General features: G+C 38.4%; 1 protein-coding gene across 7 annotated transcripts in view; it reads left to right on the top strand.

Moving 5' to 3' along the window:
• Herc1 (HECT and RLD domain containing E3 ubiquitin protein ligase family member 1) overlaps positions 1 to 18373 on the top strand; it is a 162378-nt gene that overhangs the window by 82231 nt on the left and 61774 nt on the right. For 5 of the 7 annotated variants that reach the window (XM_055597768.1, XM_055597801.1, XM_055597785.1 and 2 more), the window contains exons 28-37: positions 559 to 679; positions 901 to 1138; positions 1242 to 1429; positions 5978 to 6133; positions 7585 to 7691; positions 8203 to 8313; positions 9845 to 10021; positions 12889 to 13128; positions 13507 to 13590; positions 15940 to 16460. In XM_055597768.1, coding sequence (XP_055453743.1) covers positions 559 to 679; positions 901 to 1138; positions 1242 to 1429; positions 5978 to 6133; positions 7585 to 7691; positions 8203 to 8313; positions 9845 to 10021; positions 12889 to 13128; positions 13507 to 13590; positions 15940 to 16460 — 1943 coding nt within the window. The remainder of the gene's footprint in view (positions 1 to 558; positions 680 to 900; positions 1139 to 1241; positions 1430 to 5977; positions 6134 to 7584; positions 7692 to 8202; positions 8314 to 9844; positions 10022 to 12888; positions 13129 to 13506; positions 13591 to 15939; positions 16461 to 18373) is intronic. The other 2 variants (XM_055597806.1, XM_055597777.1) reach the window with 2 other exon arrangements.

Here is an 18373-nt window from a genome sequence, read left to right on the forward strand (position 1 = left end):
CCTTCCTTCCTTCCTTCCTTCCTTCCTTCCTTCCTTCCTTCCTTCCTCCTCTCTCTCTCTCCCTCCCTCCCTCCCTTCCTTCCTTCTTTCTTTCTCTCTCTCTTTCTTTTCTTTCTCTCTCTCTTTCCTTTGGTTTGTTTTTTGTTTTTTTGCAACAGGATCTTTTTATGTAGCCCTGGCTGTCCTGGAACTCACTGTGTACCAGGCTGGCCCCAAATTCACAAAGAAGCCTCAAGCCTCTGCTTTCTAAGTGCTAGGATGAAAGTGCCACCTTACCTGGCACTTGTGAACTGTTATTTTTATGTCTTTATTTAGATAGGCAAAGTTGCTTTAAAGGAAGGTGTAATGCACAGAAGCAAAAACTGCCAGTCATCTCAAGCTAATTTTGTTATAAACCTTTCATATGGTGTAATTTAGTGAATAATTAATATCATACAGCCCTAGCATATGCTAAGGTTAAAATGTTATTACTACTTCTTTTTCTTTTTTTTTTTTTTTTTTGTTGTTGTTGTTGAAAAAAAGGTGTTATCATTTTAAAAGTAACTTTGTGTAATTTAGGATGGGATCAGAGCAGCTAAAAGAAATATTCAGATTGAAATCCAGCTGGCTGTCCATAAAATTTATCAACAGTTGTCTGCTACTCTAGAGAGAGCCCTTCAAGCAAATAAACATCACATTGGTGAGTAGCTTCCTGAGAATAAAGAAGGATGTACATTTTTGGCCTGAGGTTATGGTAGAGAATTGTCTATGTTGTGTTTAACATTAGTAGACCAACTGACATAAAGAGCATAATACTTAAAAATTGAATACTACTTTATACTATCATTTATAGTTGGAATTTATTTTAGTAAATATTGAATTCCAGGGAGAGTCTCAACTGTCTTTTTTTTCTTTTTCTAGAGGCCCAACAACGTCTTCTTTTGGTTACAGTTTTTGCTCTCAGTGTTCATTATCAGCCAGTAGATGTTTCTTTGGCAATTTCCACTGGTCTGCTGAATGTATTGTCACAGTTATGTGGTACAGACACCATGTTAGGACAGCCCCTGCAATTGCTGCCAAAGACTGGTGTTTCCCAGCTTAGCACAGCTTTGAAAGTGGCCAGTACAAGGTTGCTCCAGATTCTAGCCATCACTACTGGGTAAATATTACAAAAGTCTTGACAGAATTATATGGGGCCTGTTTTGTCTGTAGTATTTGTGCCTGTTTGTATTCTCTACAATTTTCCCTTTTATTTCACATAGAACCTATGCTGATAAACTGAGCCCCAAAGTAGTTCAGTCCTTGTTGGATCTACTCTGTAGTCAATTGAAGAATTTGTTGTCACAAACTGGTGTACTATTTATGGCCTCTATTGGAGAAGGAGAAGAGGGTGAAGAAGAAGAAAAAAAAGTTGACTCCAGTGGAGAAACTGAGAAGAAAGATTTCAGAGGTAAGTGTAAGCTTTTTGTCCTTTCTCCTTACGTACAGGTAGTTGCTGAGTCTCTATGGTATGCATATGATAGGAACATTGGCTCCTTTCTGTTGCGATATGAAAGGATTTTTACTTGTTTGCACCCCCCTTTTTCTGCACCTATGTATGGTTTAGATGAGCTTCTGCCTGAGCCTCCTATGCTCTGTCCCCGCTGATGCTGCTCAATGCCACTGCTTCTTCTCCAGGTCCAGCCTCTCTTGGCTACCTCTGCTCTTAAGTACCTAAATATCAGGTGACTAGTTTCTCCAGGCTATCCAAGGAGAGGATAAGATGTTTTTTAAGTTACTTAATTCTAACAGACCTCCTCTAACCAAAGTGCTGACCTGAGTGATTCTCTGAGAGTAATGGCTTTGATAACTGGAAACTGGGTCATAATCAGAAGAACTGAACTAACAGAATTCTTTTTTATAGTTGGCCAATAGAATTTTTGGTTGCTGATGTATCATTCGTTTTGTAGTGAACATGGTTTTTTAGTTTTCTTTTCCAGTTCTGGTAAAGTATCTTGACAAAAGCAACTTAGGGGAGAAAGGTTTTATTTGCCTCACAGTTCCAGATTAAGTCCATGAGATCAGAGAAGGCACAGCAACAGGAACTTCGGGAATAGAGAGCAGTGGCCTTCACTTTTGTTAGGGTATCTTATCACATCCATAAGAAATGATCAACAATCAATAAATGGGACGTCATGAAACTGAAAAGCTTCTGTAAAGCAAAGGACACTGTCATCAGAACAAAACAGTAGTCTGACAGAGGGCTAATATCCAGACTATATAAAGAACTCAAGAAGTTAAACAGCAACAAATCAAGTAATCCAATTAAAAAAATGGGGTACAGAGCTAAACAGAGAATTCTTGTAGAGGAATATAGGATGGCAGAGAAACACTTAAAGAAATGCTCAACATCCTTAGTCATCAGGGAAATGCAAATCAAAACGACCCTGAGATTTCACCTTACACCCATCAGAATGGCTAAGATCAAAAACTCAAGTGACAATACATGCTGGAAAGTATGTGGAGAAAGGGGAACCCTCCTCCATTGCTGGTGGGAATATAACCTTGTACAACTACTTTGGAAATCAGTCTGGCACTTTCTCAGACAATTAGAAATAGTGCTACCTCAAGGTCCAGCTATATCATTCCTAGGAATATATCCAAAATATGCTCAAGTACACAATAAGGACATTTGCTCAAACATGTTTGTAGCAGCTTTATTTGTAATAGCCAGAACCTGGAAACAACCAGATGTCCCTCAGTTGAGGAATGGATACAGAAATTGTGGTACATTTACACAATGGAATACTACTCAGCAATGAAAAACAAGGAAATCATGAAATTTGCAGGCAAATGGTGGGATCTAGAAAAGATCATTCTGAGTGAGGTATCCTAGAAGCAGAAAGACACACACGGTATATACTCACTTATAAATGGATATTAGACATATAATCTAATACACCTAAATCTGTATACCTAAAGAAGCTAAGCAAGAAGGAGGATGCTGGGTAAGATGGATCAGTCCTCACTCAGAAAGACAAACAGGATGGACATTGGAAGAAGGAGAAAACAGGAAACTGGACAGGAGCCTACCACAGAGGGCCTCTGAAAGACTCTACCCAGCAGCATACCAAAGCAGATGCTGACACTCATAACCAAACTTTGGGCAGAGTGCAGGGAATCTTAGGAAAGAAGGTGGAGATAGAAAGACCTGGAGAGGACAGGAGCTCCACAAAAGAGCAATAGAACCAAAATATCTGGGCACAGGGGTCTTTTCTGAGACTGATACTCCAACCAAGGACCATTCATGGATATAACCTAGAACCCCTGCACAGATGTAGCCCATGGCAGCTCAGTATCCAAGTGGGTTCCCTAGTAATTGGAACAGGGACTGTCTCTGACATGAACTCAGGCTGGCTCTTTGATCATCTCCCCCTGAGGTGGGGAGCAGCCTTGCCAGGCTACAGGGGAGGACAGTGCAGCCAGTCCTAATGAGACCTGATAAGCTAGGGTCAGATGGAAGGGGAGGAGGACCTCCCCTATCAGTGGACTTGGAGAGGTGCAGGGAGGAGATGAGGGAGGGTGGGTTTGGGAGGGGATGAGGGAGGGGGCTGCAGCTGGGATACAAAGTGAATAAACTGTAACTAATATAAAAAATAAAATTAATTAAAAAAATAAGTGAAACGAAGGTAGTTGTTTCCAGTAGAATTTGTGCCTGAAACAGTAGAACTATTGCCTGTGTCTTTAATGTAATTACATGAATAAAGGTTTAAAATTGGTCACTATTTCAAAAAGATTGTGAGTTACCATGTCTTATTCTCACAATAACTTTAGGAGCCCTTTAAAAGTCCCTTCTGGATTAGATAGATAGATAGAAGAGAGCAAGCTACTTTTTTTTTTTTTGCTCTAGTTCTGTCAACCGTAAAATAAAGTAAATTACAGAGCAAACTTGTAAAGATTGTTTTGAGGACTGAATAGCTTGATCCATGTAAGCACATCTGTCACATAATGAAAGTTTCATGATTGTTAATAATTTCATAGATAATATTTGCAATTAAATGGTATTTAGACCATATTAATATTGTTGACTTTTATGGGGGAATAGAATATACTAAACAGATGCAAAGTAATAAAGTATTGTTTCTATTGTCATTGACATAGGGTCATGGTAGAGGTAAACTTGTAAGCAGATACAGTATAAGAAACCCAGACCTGATAGATTAGAGTCAGAGGTCCTCCCTTATCAGGAGACTAGGGAAAGGACATAGGGGGAGAAGAGGGAGGGGGGTTGGACTGGGAGGAGATGAGGAAGGGGCTACAGTGGGAATACAAAGTGAATAAATTTTAAAAAATAAACAAATAAATAAAATTTTAAAAGAGAAAGAGGGAAAAAAAGTGTCTGAATCTTTTATGCCAGAACATAGGTTATATGGTTCTGATTAAAGACTAGCTTTTTTGTTTCCAAGCCCAAGCTAGTGGGATTTTCCCCACTAGGTGTGTATAGAGTTATCTTTATATAGAGAGCTTAGGCAGACTCACAGAATGACCAATAAGAACAAAGTGTCCCTGCCTCTTTCTGCTTTTCTGAGATCCACTGGGGGATACGAGCTGTTGAGGTACCAGGTTCTTACCTGTCTGTACTGAGTACCGCATATACAGACAACAGGAAAGAATTGTAGAGTTTGTTTTTAGCCAGTAAAGCGCCAAGATAATTGGATCCTTAGCTGGATGTGTGGCACATGCCTAGAACTCCCACCATAGAGGTAGGGTCAGAGAAGAACATGAATTCCAGGCCATCTTGGGCTATATAGCAATGCTCCATCTAAGAAAACAGATATTGGGATCTTTCAATATCCAGTAAAGAAAGACAGTTTTTTCATTACTGGGTCTTGGCTTAGACCCAGTTGTCCTAGAGAGAGGAGGCCCAGTTTTGAAGCTCACCTAGGAGGAGTCTAACGCTATAATTATTAATGGCCAACCATTCAGAATCAGGCTGCTTAGGTATGAAGAACCTCCAATCCTTTTAAAATATAGAATTAAAAGGAAAGTATGACCTTTATTTTAAACATAGAATTATATCACCAAGTTGTATCAAGCAGCTTTATATTTGAGGTCTCTGGGCCCAAACTGGCCTTGAAGTTATGATCCTCCTGCCTCATCCTATTTCTCCTGAGTGCCAGGAGTTCAGGTATGCACCACCACATTTGGTTCTAATTTATTCTAGAAGGACTTGCTGGAGGCAGGAGATAGAGTACACACATTCTACAAGGGGTAAAAGAAGGCTTCCTAGAAGAGGAGCTGACTCTTCAAGAGGTGTGTAGGAGCATGTTTAGAGTAAGAGACAGGAGAGACAGAGCTTGATACTGCTGCGTTTTTCCAGTTAATATTGTAAAAATTATTTATTGTAAAAATTATTATTTTGTATAAAATAAAGAGACAAGGTACTATTTGGAGGAAATGTAAAGAAGTAGTTCTTAGTTTTCTCTCCAGCTGTCCCCAGCAGTTTAGTTCTGTCATCGTCTTGTTCATCCATCTCAGCTGACAGAAGTCTTCTATGCTGGATGCACCTTCCTGTGAAGGTTGATTTGTGTCTGTTGTCAGTGTAGCATGTCCCTTTGCAAATGGATCTCTTTCTCAAGGCTTCTCTTCCGGGACGGTGCTGCCCATTCTAGGGTGGGTCTCCCTCCTCGGTTCAATTTCTGAAAACACCCTTACAAGGACCCTAAAGGCGCATCTCCTAGGTCATTCCAAAAGCAGTCAAGGTTTTGGATTAACCATGAGGATTAACCATCAGTACACATTCTAGGATGCTTACTCTTCTCATCCATACATATAAAAGATGTTTATAGGGTTTGTTTACATTTTCACCTTTTCCTACTCTCAGTTTTGAAATGTTGGTAGCATATTGAAAACCTAGACTGTGCATTAGATTTGTGCTTAATGCAATTGAAGTGTAAGCTGACAAACTTTACCCTGCTGCCTTCCCGCTAACATCTAGACTTCTCCCTTCACCTCGCAGCTACTCTTAGGAAACAACATGCGGCTGAACTCCACCTCGGGGATTTTTTAGTTTTTCTTCGCAGAGTTGTGTCTTCAAAAGCAATTCAATCAAAAATGGCTTCCCCCAAGTGGACAGAGGTGCTTCTCAACATAGCGTCTCAGAAGTGCTCCTCAGGTGTGTCTGCTGCCTTTGCTTAGAGGGGTTTCATGTGCTGCATGCGCTTTATTAAGGTAGTGCTAAAGTTTTCATAACTGTGGGTACCTGATCTCGATTTCAAGACTTTCCTGCTTTGACTTCCGATTATTTATTTAATTGATAGAAAGTGCCAATTTCAGGGATAACAATTGGTAAAGAATTAAAAATGCCAAGTGGTGCTAGAGAAATTATGATTTAATCTAGAGAATTTGGTCCTATTTGTTCAGATTATAACATGCACTAAAAATAAGTAGAGTTGTATGTACTACATAATTTACTGTGAGTCTAACCTCACATTTTAGATTGTCAGGTCAGATCTGAATTTGTCCTCTCTGTCATGATGTGATTTCAGCTACCTTGATTGTGATGTCTATTTGTGTAGTATCTATGACAGTTTCTGTATAATAAACTTAATTCCTACTTCCAGTCTAAAAATCTGGTAGTTTTATACAGGTTCCTGATAGTCTTTTGCTACCCACAGTTTTGATAAAAAAAAAATATATATATATATATATATATATATATAACAAAAATTTAAATTTGATCATTTAGGTATACAGTTCAATGCATTAAGCATAGTCACAGTGTTGCATCATTTTTATCCATTTCCAGAATTTTTTTCCATTATCTCTTCCTAATGTGTTTGAATCATAATATAGTATCCCATGTTAGAGGTTATTATATATGTTTACATTCTCAATATACTTCAGCAATGTTTATTATCTAGTGTAATTTACAGCTTCCTTTAATGACCTCAAGTTTGTATCACATTTTTAAAGCATAAGGTAAAAGATACTCATTCATGTTCACCTGATCTTACTAGGTATGTCTATAAGAAGAACAAATACTTACATACCAAAATTTTGTCTCTACCTTTTCTAATTTTAGAAATTCACAAATTGCTTAATGTACAGTGAAGGGTATTATGATCAACATACAATATACGCATGTATGAATGCTTAAAAAAACCAAAAGCCTACCAAGCTCTGAAATGGAACCTGGACTAGAGCAAGGGAATGAGACGTGTACTTGGGTTTTAGATACTCACAGACGTTTTAAAAATTGTGCTTCTACTGAAGGAGTCTTGGTCAAATTATTAAACTCTTCAGGCCTCTGTTTCCTCATTAAACTGAGTTATAATTCAGACTCTGAGTTTAGGATTAAATTGTGCGAAATACATATTCTACATCTGACTCATGTGGTTGCAGTGCTTGTCCAATAAAGACATAAATTGAAACATGTACATGAAGTATGTTTCTAGAACAACAGACATAGATGGGGCCAGAACTCATGTGACAGTAGGTTAAAATGCAGGTCTGCTTCTTTCGTAAACTGCTTTGTAGCCTTAGGAAATTTTTTTAGGTCAGTTTTAACTCTGGATCCCAGTCATATCTTATTGATAACAAGACTTGTCTGCTGCCTGTCCCCAGGTATTCCTCTAGTTGGTAACTTAAGAACGAGGCTCCTTGCTCTTCATGTCCTTGAGGCTGTGCTGCCAGCTTGTGAATCTGGCGTAGAAGATGACCAAATGGCCCAGGTTTGTATTTTCAAAATTGCTGGAAAATACTTTTTTACATTACCCAAAACTGAGAGTTACTAGATTCTCTAGTCGTAAATTTGTCTTGTCTTCAGTTGCATAGTCTCTACATCTGAAATTGCTTTCTTTATCCTTCATCCTTAATGAAGGGAAAGAAAATAAGTTGTGTGGTGTAAGAAGTAGGGAGTAGAAAATACATGCCAAGTCAAAAGGAAAGGGCAATCCAGCATTTCTAGTAGATTGAATTTTAGGATTATAGAGAGAGAAATGTGTGAGACAGCAAGACTGAAACAGATGTCTTTATCTAGAAAGGAGACATAAAAGCAATTTTGTAATGAACTGATGATCTTTTAAAAATAAAAGGATTGCATATAGAACTACAGAAGTAACTGTTGGATATTAGTATAATCAGTCTTCATGTCCCATTAAGTAGTATAGTATATGATACCTCATAAAAATATGTAACCTTTATTTTTATAAATTTTATCGTCCTTTCCCTTCAACAAACCAGGTTGTTGAACGATTATTTTCTCTTCTGTCGGACTGTATGTGGGAGACTCCCATTGCTCAGGCCAAGCATGCTATTCAAATAAAGGAAAAAGAACAAGAAATAAAATTGCAGGTAATTGATTCTACCCCAAATGGTAGTTTTAGGTCTCAGAAGTAGATACCCTAGTGCCAGTTCTGTTTCAGGTTGTCAGGTCCTGCCATGAGGGGTCTTGCTGTAGAGTTTGCTCCACATCTTCTTTGCATTTTATCATCTCTACTGGCTTCTTCTCATCTCAGTCTCAGTCGTGCTCTCTCACCCTCCACTCTCAAAGTGTATTTTTTCTATGAAGCCTTCATGTTCTTCCCTCTTGTCCTCACTACTAAGCATCTGAAAGCATCGGCACATGTCAGCTACTTCTTAGCATCTGTTCAAATCTAATTGCTTATCATCCACCAAGATGCCAGAATTCCATAAAGTATTAACATTACATTTATAGTTGTTCTTCAGTATCTATAGGGAGTTAGTTCTAGGACCATCTGTGCTTGCCCAGATCAGTTGATGCTCAAGTCCGACCCATATATAAAACAGTATAGTACTGATTTATAACTCATGCAGTTCTCCCATATACTTTGAATCATTTCTAGTTTCTCTGATACATAATACAGTGCAAACTCTTGTAAAGAGTTGTGATCCCATATTTCCTAATAGATAAGAGTCTAGGCATGCTCTTTTGTAAACTGCTTTGAAGCCTTAGGAAATTTTTTCAAGTTAATTTATTTATAAAACATGTATTTCCAGTCTATGGTTTGTTGACTCTATGCTGTACAACCTTGCATTTTTGTCCACATCCTACTTGGTTCTCCTGTGTACCCATCCTTGTAGCCATGAGGCTCCCCTAACTTACCTTCCAAATTCTACTTACACATAAATTCTTACCTTTTTCCCCAATTTCACAGTTTTTCTGATTTTCCTTCTACCTTAGAAAATGGCCTCTTTTTCTCCTAGGTTTTTCTTTCTCTATTTAAGTGCTGGGTTATTGTGTGACCCAGTCATAATTCCCCTACACCCTGCAACTATTGCAGCTCTTCCCTTTTCCATATTCAGAGAAACCTCATTTGGCTGTCTAAGCCATTGGTGCCTAATTTTTAAATGCTATCTTTTTTTACTTTTATTTTATGTTCATTAGTGTGACAGTGTCAGATCCCTTGGAAATGGTGTTATAGAAAGTTGTAAGCTGCCATGTGGGTGCTGGGAATTGAACCCAGGTCCTTTGGAAGAGCAGACGGTGCTCTTAATCACTGAGCCATCTCTCCAGCCCCAATGCTGTCTTTTTTAACTCACCGCTTGAATGATAACTAGTAGACATCTCATACTTAGTGTGTTAAAAATAACATCCGTAGCTCCATTGCATTCTGTTACTTTCCCAGGTTCTAGTTATTATGGAAGTGAAAAACCTTGGAGTCACCCTCGATTCCTGTCTGTGTAACTGACTTGATTATTCTCTGCATACCTAAATGAACAATAAGCTTTTTTATAGGCCCTGCATTCCTACTGCCTTTCTCAGTAACTAAAAACTGGTAGATATTTATCTGTGAAATAAAACCAAGGAATGTATTAGAGATCTGTTTATTCCCAAATACTGACCCAGCCTCCTTTTTGGTAGAAGCAAGGAGAGTTGGAGGAAGAAGATGAAAATCTCCCCATTCAAGAAGTCTCTTTTGATCCAGAGAAAGCTCAGTGTTGCATTGTAGAAAATGGACAGATTTTAACTCATGGTAGTGGAGGAAAAGGATATGGATTAGCCTCAACCGGGGTAACTTCTGGGTGCTATCAATGGAAGGTAAGGAGCATTCTTAGTAGTTGTTGTTGTTTTGTACCTTTAGTTTTTTAAAAAGGATGATGTTAATGGGGGAAAGCGCAGAAGGCCTTAACTCTAGACAAGAAATAAACAACAAAGAAAAGAAAAGAGGCCATGAATTTGAAAGAGAACAAAGGAGCATGTCAGATAGCTTGGAGGGAGGAAAGGAAAGGGGGAAATGATGTTCATAATCTCAAAAAAGTATTTTAAAAAGATTTTTGGTTCCATTCCCCTGGGTTCTTTAATTAAAAAATAAAATCTTTGAAAAGATTTATATTTTCTGTAAATGATGCTCTGTCATGGTATTGTAAGTGGAAGCTGTAAAGGAGATACATGAACTCTATTTATGTAACACTTCTTTAGTTTAAAATTATTATTTTTTTAAGTGATGGTTTAAAAATCGTATGAAATAAAGCATCACACAGGCACACAGTTCTCCCATTAGTGAGAACATACCATTAGATAGGTCATGTTTTTGCCTGGGAAAGCTGTTAAGATGCAGCACTTTGTACTAGGTGCAGGCTTATAATTGCGTTGTACAGGACATGTGTGTGTTCATACTTTAGGTTCCAAGAAGGAAAGTGGGTAAGTGACATCAATCTTATTACTTAGAAAACCAAGGTAGGTGCTGTACAGCCAGCCTTATAATTTAAGTAAGGCGGTGGTGTTTGTTTGTTTGGTTTTAAATCAGTGGAAGGAATAGTTTATTCTTCAAGTTGCCTGGTGCCAGCCAAAGGTCAACTTAGAAGTCGGACTTTCTCTGTTACATCAACCACTTTCATATGCAATCTACCTCTTTGATTTTTGGCCATCATGTCCTACAGTAAAACTGTTAGCAGGGACTCAGGCAGCCTGTGAGACCAAACTGTAATATTGACTTTACTTGTGCCATATTATAGGTGTCTTGGACTTAGCTACTTATATTTCACTTGACTTAATTCTTTGTTTGTTTGTTTGTTTTTGTTTTTTGTTTTGAGACAGGGTCACTGTGTAGCCCTGGCTGTCCTGGAACTCACTATGTAGACCAGGCTGGTCTGAACTCAAAAGATCTGCCTGCCTATGCATCTCAAGTGCTGGGATTAAAGATAGGTGTCACTGCGCCTTGCACCATTATTAGCTTTTTGTATTAATGTTTTGTTGTTCCTATTTGTTTCTTGAGACAGTGTCTTGCTGTGTATTCCAAACTGGTTTTTAGCTCAGGATTTCTGTCTTAGTCTTTCAGAATGCTTCCATGATGGGCATGTGCCCTTAGGCTAGACTTGTATTAACTTTTAAAGTCTGGCTTAGGTATTAGTTTAACGGAACACAATTCTGATCAGTCTAAGGTTGAGCAGCTGTTATGAGCTGCTGTACATATACAAAATGTAGTCCTGTAGAGCGTATGTTAGTATACTGCAAGCCAGTCATCTGTAATTCTTAGGCCCCTCTTGTCTGCGTACCAATAGTCAGAAGTAAGGCTATCACCATCCCAGTGTGGCTTGTTTGTATGGGGCCTTCCAGTCTCCTGTCTTTTTATTTCATTCTCAATCACTTAGTTGAGTTCCTTGCTTCAGAGGGACTGTTTCAAGAGTCAGTTTGAAAAATTTTGTTATCTTTGACTTTATATTTGAAGAATTTTGTTGTCTGTGTGTGTCTAGACTGTCAGTGTTTTGTGAGAAAGTCAGAAGAGCCTACCATGGCAGTCAGGTTTGAGGGAGGTTCAGCAATCATTTTGAGTTTCAAGTGATCACAGCAGCTTTCAGGGCAGTGCCAATTTTCCCCTTCCAGAGGAAGAACAGTTAGGAATAGTTGTTAGAAATAGTAATGTTTGATGCCCTCTCCACACCTCCCTAGACTTTGGGCTTTTGTTTTCTCTGTGTTATAAGAAACTCAGTGTACCGTTTGATTATTATAACTTGAATTTTTTTAGTCGTGAACATTTAAAAAATCCTTTTGTACAGAAGAATTGAGTGTAAGAAGTACAAAAGAATTTTCATACAAAACTTTTTTGGTAAAGAATTAAACAAAGGTTAGGGGTTGGTCAGGACAAAAATTGCAACTTAAAAAAAAACCGACCTGTTGGGGATGCAGAGATGCCTCAGTGGTTAAGAACACTGGCTGTTCATTCAGAGGGCTCTGGTTCAATTTCCAGCACCAACATGGCAGCTCATGGACATTTGTAACTATAGTTCTGGGGATTCTGATTCCTCTTCTGACCTTTTTAGACTCCTGCATGCATGTGGTAATATACTCATATACAATATAAAACATACTACTTTATCCCAATTGTATATTCGATTAATAGCCTTGAAAATATCAATCTTTTGGAGATGTCTGTGTGTCAGGAGAAAGGTGAAAGTTATAGAATCAAACCATTCAAATCTAAACCAGAAAGCTCAGTGAACACAGTTAGTCAGAAGTAAACCTTACAGCAGGGAGTTGAGTCAGTCCCTTGAAGATTGGAAGGAGGGTTGTTAGCTCCTGTAGTTTCCCATCCTTTCTGAATAAAGTATACACGGAGAGTAGTTGCAAAATCTATGTATAGGAAGTTGAAGCTTTCCATGAATAAGTTTCTAAAATACTCCTCAGCATCAAAATTAAATTAAAATTGTTTACTTTAAATGTTATAGATAACCAAAGGTTATTCTTTATAAGATGAATAAATTTGCCTTATAAAAATATTATAAACTTCTGAAATTATTTCATTTTTAGGTTATTTCTTTTTAGGCTGAAAAGAAAGTTAACATGTTTTCATAAATATGTAAATACTATTTATAAACATGTCTAAGTCTCAATGTAGTAATAGCACACAGATTTTTCATTATTAGTGAACATTATGAGTTGTTTTTTCTTTCTCTCTTTTTTTTTAGTTTTATATTGTGAAGGAAAACAGAGGTAATGAGGGCACGTGTGTTGGAGTCTCTCGCTGGCCAGTACATGATTTTAATCACCGTACTACCTCAGACATGTGGCTCTATAGGGCTTACAGTGGAAACCTGTATCACAATGGAGAGCAGACTCTGACGCTGTCCAGCTTTACTCAAGGAGATTTTATTACCTGTGTGTTAGACATGGAAGCCAGGACCATTTCCTTTGGGAAAAATGGAGAGGTACTGAAACCTGTTCACTAACACTATTCTTCTTCCCGTCCCCTCCCCCCCTCAGTTTAAATTCTATTCAAGTTATCGAGTATTGGTTATTTACTTTCCTCTTCCTATTTTCTTTTAATGCTTTCTGTTTTTTTTAAATCTTTATGAGTGTCAAACTTATAGGGATGGTGGTAAGGATCAAACCAGAGTTTTGAAACCAGCAACAGTTTAGTTGGATCACATATTTAGGATCAGTTTAGGATTACATATTCTAAGTTAGCATTCCCTGGGTAGAAGGGCAGTTGATATATGGCTCTAGTAACTTTTGTTTTATCTTATAACCTTTGACTTTTAATGTGGCTACATAGTATCCTTTGCTTCTCCTCTGTTACATTCTAGGAACCCAAGTTAGCTTTTGAAGATGTGGATGCTGCAGAGTTGTACCCATGTGTGATGTTCTATAGCAGCAACCCTGGTGAGAAGGTAACAGAAGCCCAGCCTGTACTTAGGCACATCGGACACTGGTCATTTTAAATTAGTGTTACATGTTAGTATGATACTGAAGTCTTAAAATAGTAAGGTGTCTGTACCAGTAAAAGTACCTGACCCATAGAAGTCCTTTTTCTAGAAGGGAGATAATTTTAGGAATTATCTTTTACTCCATATTAAGGCATTTTAGTTAGATAGCAAATCAACATACAAACAGTGGCACTGTGAGAATTCCAGAAGTATGTTAGGTGTATTATGGTTCATTGGTAGTTATAGATAGGAGAAGTGCAGCAGTACTCAAGTGTAATAAGGTAATATCAGTGTAGCAATGGAAGTTGAAGTTATGGTAGGGAAACTACCTTTCATTCATGTGGGAGAGGTCTCAGACCCTGTAAGATTTGAATGTGGTGAGAACAGTACTAAGGACATACATTCTCATTGAAACTGGCTTTTGTTCTTTTCATCTAAAACAAAAGCAGAAACAAGCATCTCTTGGGTCCCTGTGCTAGTAGGAGTGGTGGTGTTCTAATAAATTATATGTAATAGTTCTATATCAATTAATTATAAATATATTTAATACTTTAAATATATAAAATTTTAAGGAAGTATAATCTAAGATTAGCCATTCACAAGACAGGGAACTTCTTGAACAGGTAGCCAATAAATTGTGGGTAAAATGGAGGCTGCTGAGTGCCTGATATCATCCTTTGCCCTGGTGGTATTCTGGAGCTCTTATAATATTCTTTGTAGAAGAAAAGTTAGCATTAACTATTTATAATGAACCTAGTGCTACTAAGTGCTACCTACTAAGTGCTCTGTCTATATCAGTTTTTTATTTTTAAAATAAGAGTAGGAGATGGGTACTGTCATTACTGTCCTTTTTCAGGTGAGGAAGCTAAGACTTGAATTACTTGCCAAGATTGTGAACAGTTAGGATTTAAATCCAAGTCTGACTGTTCTTTTAACATTTTTAGGGAGATGAGACAGGGTCTTTTACATAGCCCAGGCTTGTTTTGAACTCACATGGACTTTGAAGGTCTTCAGAAAAATCCCCCAGATAGAATAAATACATTTATGGTTAGAATTCTAAGGCTGGGTGAACTCTCTGAGGTTTACGGATGTTGGAAAGCATGATGCTGAGCAGATCACATCAGAACCCACTTTGTACAAGACATTGGTGCCAGGGTCCAAGTATACTGTCAGGGAAAGGATGGCTTTGGACTCAGGATCTTCCAGGTGCTGTGACTACAGGCCACTACACCAGCTTCCTCTTCACTTCTGTGTCCTACTTGCCGTATGTGTTCATACTAGGACTATCCCAGTTGTGTAGTTTTCTAATTTTACATTTGTGCCCTTAGAACAATATAAGATAGTTCCAAGACTCAATATTATCCAGAGATCTGAGGATGATAGTTACTGTTTCTTCCAGACATTTGTTTGGACTAAATTGAGTCAGCTACATATGCCTTGTTCATATCTATCCTTTGTATGGTTGTAACTGCTTTGGAACATATGAGCTACAAAAGATTCAAATGGCAGGACATTTTTTAATTCAATATTTATTTTTTATATTAATTATTGTTTATTCACTTTGTATCCCAGCCATGGTCCTTACCCTCCTTCCCTCCCAATCTCAACCTCCCTCCCTTATCTCCTCTTATGCCCCTCTCCAAGTCCATGGATAGGGAACATCCTCCTCCCCTTCCATCTGACCCTAGCTTATCAGGTCTCATCAGGACTGGCTGCAGTGTCCTCCTCTGTGGCCTGGCAAGGCTGCTCCCCCATCCGGGGTTGGTAATCAAAGAGCTAGCCACTGAGTTCATGTCAGAGACAGTCCCTGTTTCCCTTGCTAGGAAACTCACTTGGATAGTGAGCTGCCATGCTGTGCAGGGGTTCTAGGTTATATCCATGAGTGGTCCTTGGTTGGAGTATCAGTCTCAGAAAAGACCCCTGTGCCCAGATATTTTGGTTCTGTTGGTCTCCTTGTGGAGCTCCTGTCCTCTCCAGGTCTTTCTATCTCCCCCTTCTTTCCTAAGATTCCCTGCACTCTGCCTAAAGTGTGGTTATGAGTGTCAGCATCTGCTTTGGTATCCTGCTGGGTAGAGTCTTTCAGAGGCCATCTGTGGTAGGCTCCTGTTTATGGCAGGACATTCTAAAGGACTACCTTGCTAATCACTTCCATGGTTCTCTAACGATGTCTGCCTATTGTGGGGGGGTCACTTGATGTGTTATAACATACTAATACTAGTTCAAATTATGATTTTATTTGCTAGAACCTATATTGACAAATAGTTAAGGAGACATACTATTATCATTTATCCCACCTTCTCTTCTTCTATGTAGGTGAAAATATGTGATATGCAGATGCGTGGCACGCCACGGGATTTACTTCCAGGAGACCCTATTTGTAGTCCGGTAGCAGCAGTGCTAGCTGAGGCTACTATTCAGCTTATCCGTATCCTTCACCGGACAGACCGTTGGACTTACTGCATTAACAGAAAGATGATGGAAAGGCTACATAAAATTAAGATATGTATTAAAGAGTCAGGTCAGAAGCTAAAGAAAAGCCGCTCGGTTCAGAGCCGAGAGGAAAATGAAGTGAGAGAGGACAAAGAGAGCAAAGAAGAAGAAAAAGGTAAACATAGTAGGCATGGTCTTGCTGACCTCTCAGAGCCGCAGCTGAGGACTCTTTGCATAGAGGTGTGGCCCGTGCTAGCAGTGATAGGAGGAGTGGATGCTGGTCTTAGAGTTGGAGGTCGGTGTGTTCACAAGCAAACTGGGCGCCATGCCACGCTGCTGGGAGTGGTCAAAGAAGGCAGCACATCTGCCAAGGTCCAGTGGGATGAAGCAGAAATTACCATCAGGTATGATGTGTTGAGTTATGCTTTTAGCAGATAAGTATTTGATGGTGAAATGGGCAATTGCCTAGACAGTGAGTAATAATGTTTTGTAGGTGAACTGAGAGTTAACTTTCGAAAATGGTTTTCTGTGTGGCTAGATACATAATTTGGGTTTACTAAAATATGAGTGATTTATAAAATAGGTTTTGAAATTTGCTTGGTAATGAACTGATAAGTTCACTAGGTTTAACTGCTATTTTTTATCTGAGCTCCTGCTTCTTGGTGCGGGGAGGTATGTGTGCTAGAGATCATACTTGGTCTTCTGCATGTTGGACAAGTGATCTGTCAGTGAGCTATGCCCCACCTGTCTCCTGCCTTTTGATCATTTCCATTACACACTTGAACATTACCAAGCCAGCCGGGTAATCTATTGATGAGACTTTAGGTTCAAAAGGCCCTGTCATAGGAACAGCTAAGTGACTGAGGAACATATGAGATCTGCCTTTTTTAAATTAAATTGTTATTTTTTGTGCATTGGGTTTTTGGCCTGCATACATGTCTGTGTGCCACCTGTGTGCCTTCTGCTTGCAGAGGTCAGAAGGGACTTCCTCTCCTAGAACTGGAGCTAGGGACAGTTGTGAGCCACCATATGGGTGCTGGAAACTAAACTCTGCTTCTCTGCAAGACCAGTTAGTCCCCCTAACCACTGATCAGTCCCCTGATGGGCTCCTCCCAACTCTTCTTGTGGTTGAATGTTGATTAAACTGGCCTGGAATGCACTGTGTAACCTGGGCAGACCCCAGACTCCTGCTCCCCTTGGTTAGTCTCCCGAGTGCTGGGAGCACACGTGCATGCTGTCACCTCCAGCCTGTCCTTTTAAAACACGTATACTCCGCCCCCAATGTACATTATTTTGAATAGTTATGAGAATTATGTTTACTTGACATAAGCAAGATGCTTGAAAGTATTTAAGTGTATTTGAATAAAGAGAGCTTCAAGTATAAACTTCATATATTCAAAAATGTTAAATATTTCCATTAATAAACAATCTCACATATCTGAGTACATAGTTTTATCATTGGAAAATAAGGCTTCATTGGTAATAATAATTATGTAATTGTTGACTATATTAACTAATGCAGTTCTTATATATTAATATGACAGAACATTGTCTTAAAACAGTGATCCATAGTATTTAATGAAAGTAGTACTATTTTAGGATTAAATAAATGTGATAGACTCTCTTAGTTGAAAACACATATATGTAAAGTTTATATATAATTTCAGGTATTAATGTACTTTATTGTACACCTTCCACTTCACGATATGCAAAACCAAGAAGCAGCCAATAACAACAAAACTTGAGATACTTGCTTTTTATTATAGTTTTTGTAATTAATGTAGTTCTTAGACTTCAGGAATCTTGTGCCAAATATCAGGGACATGTAATCATATTCTTGCTTAAGCTACAAGTTATGATTATCAATTGAAGACCACAAAGTAAAATTTTCAGTGAGAGAAAGTCTCCTCTGAAGGAAGTTACAAAGATCTGCTTCATATTCAACAGACTGCATTATTATGTAAATTTCCCAGCTAGCTTCTATCAGACTACATCTGCCTTACTTCAATTTTGTAAGTAAAGTCACACAGCCATGTTCTTTTGCTTAGTGTATAAGTGGTTGCTTTGGTACTATTATGGCAGAGTTGAGTGATAGCAACAGAGCCCACATGCCTTCAAAGCTCAAGATATTTAAACTTAGGTCTTTATGGGAATTTTGCTCACTCTACTTTACAATACGTAGTGATAAATAGTTTCATTCTAAAGCACATGTGCATTTCATTGTTGTTGCATTTAGTATCACATCTCTATTTCCTCATATTATTTTTTCATTCTGTAATGATGTCAGTTTATGTAAATTATTCTCTGCATTGTGTAC

This window comes from Psammomys obesus, unplaced genomic scaffold (genome assembly GCF_907164565.1).
Source record: "Psammomys obesus unplaced genomic scaffold, mPsaObe1.curated_primary_1811, whole genome shotgun sequence".
Taxonomy (NCBI): domain Eukaryota; kingdom Metazoa; phylum Chordata; class Mammalia; order Rodentia; family Muridae; genus Psammomys; species Psammomys obesus.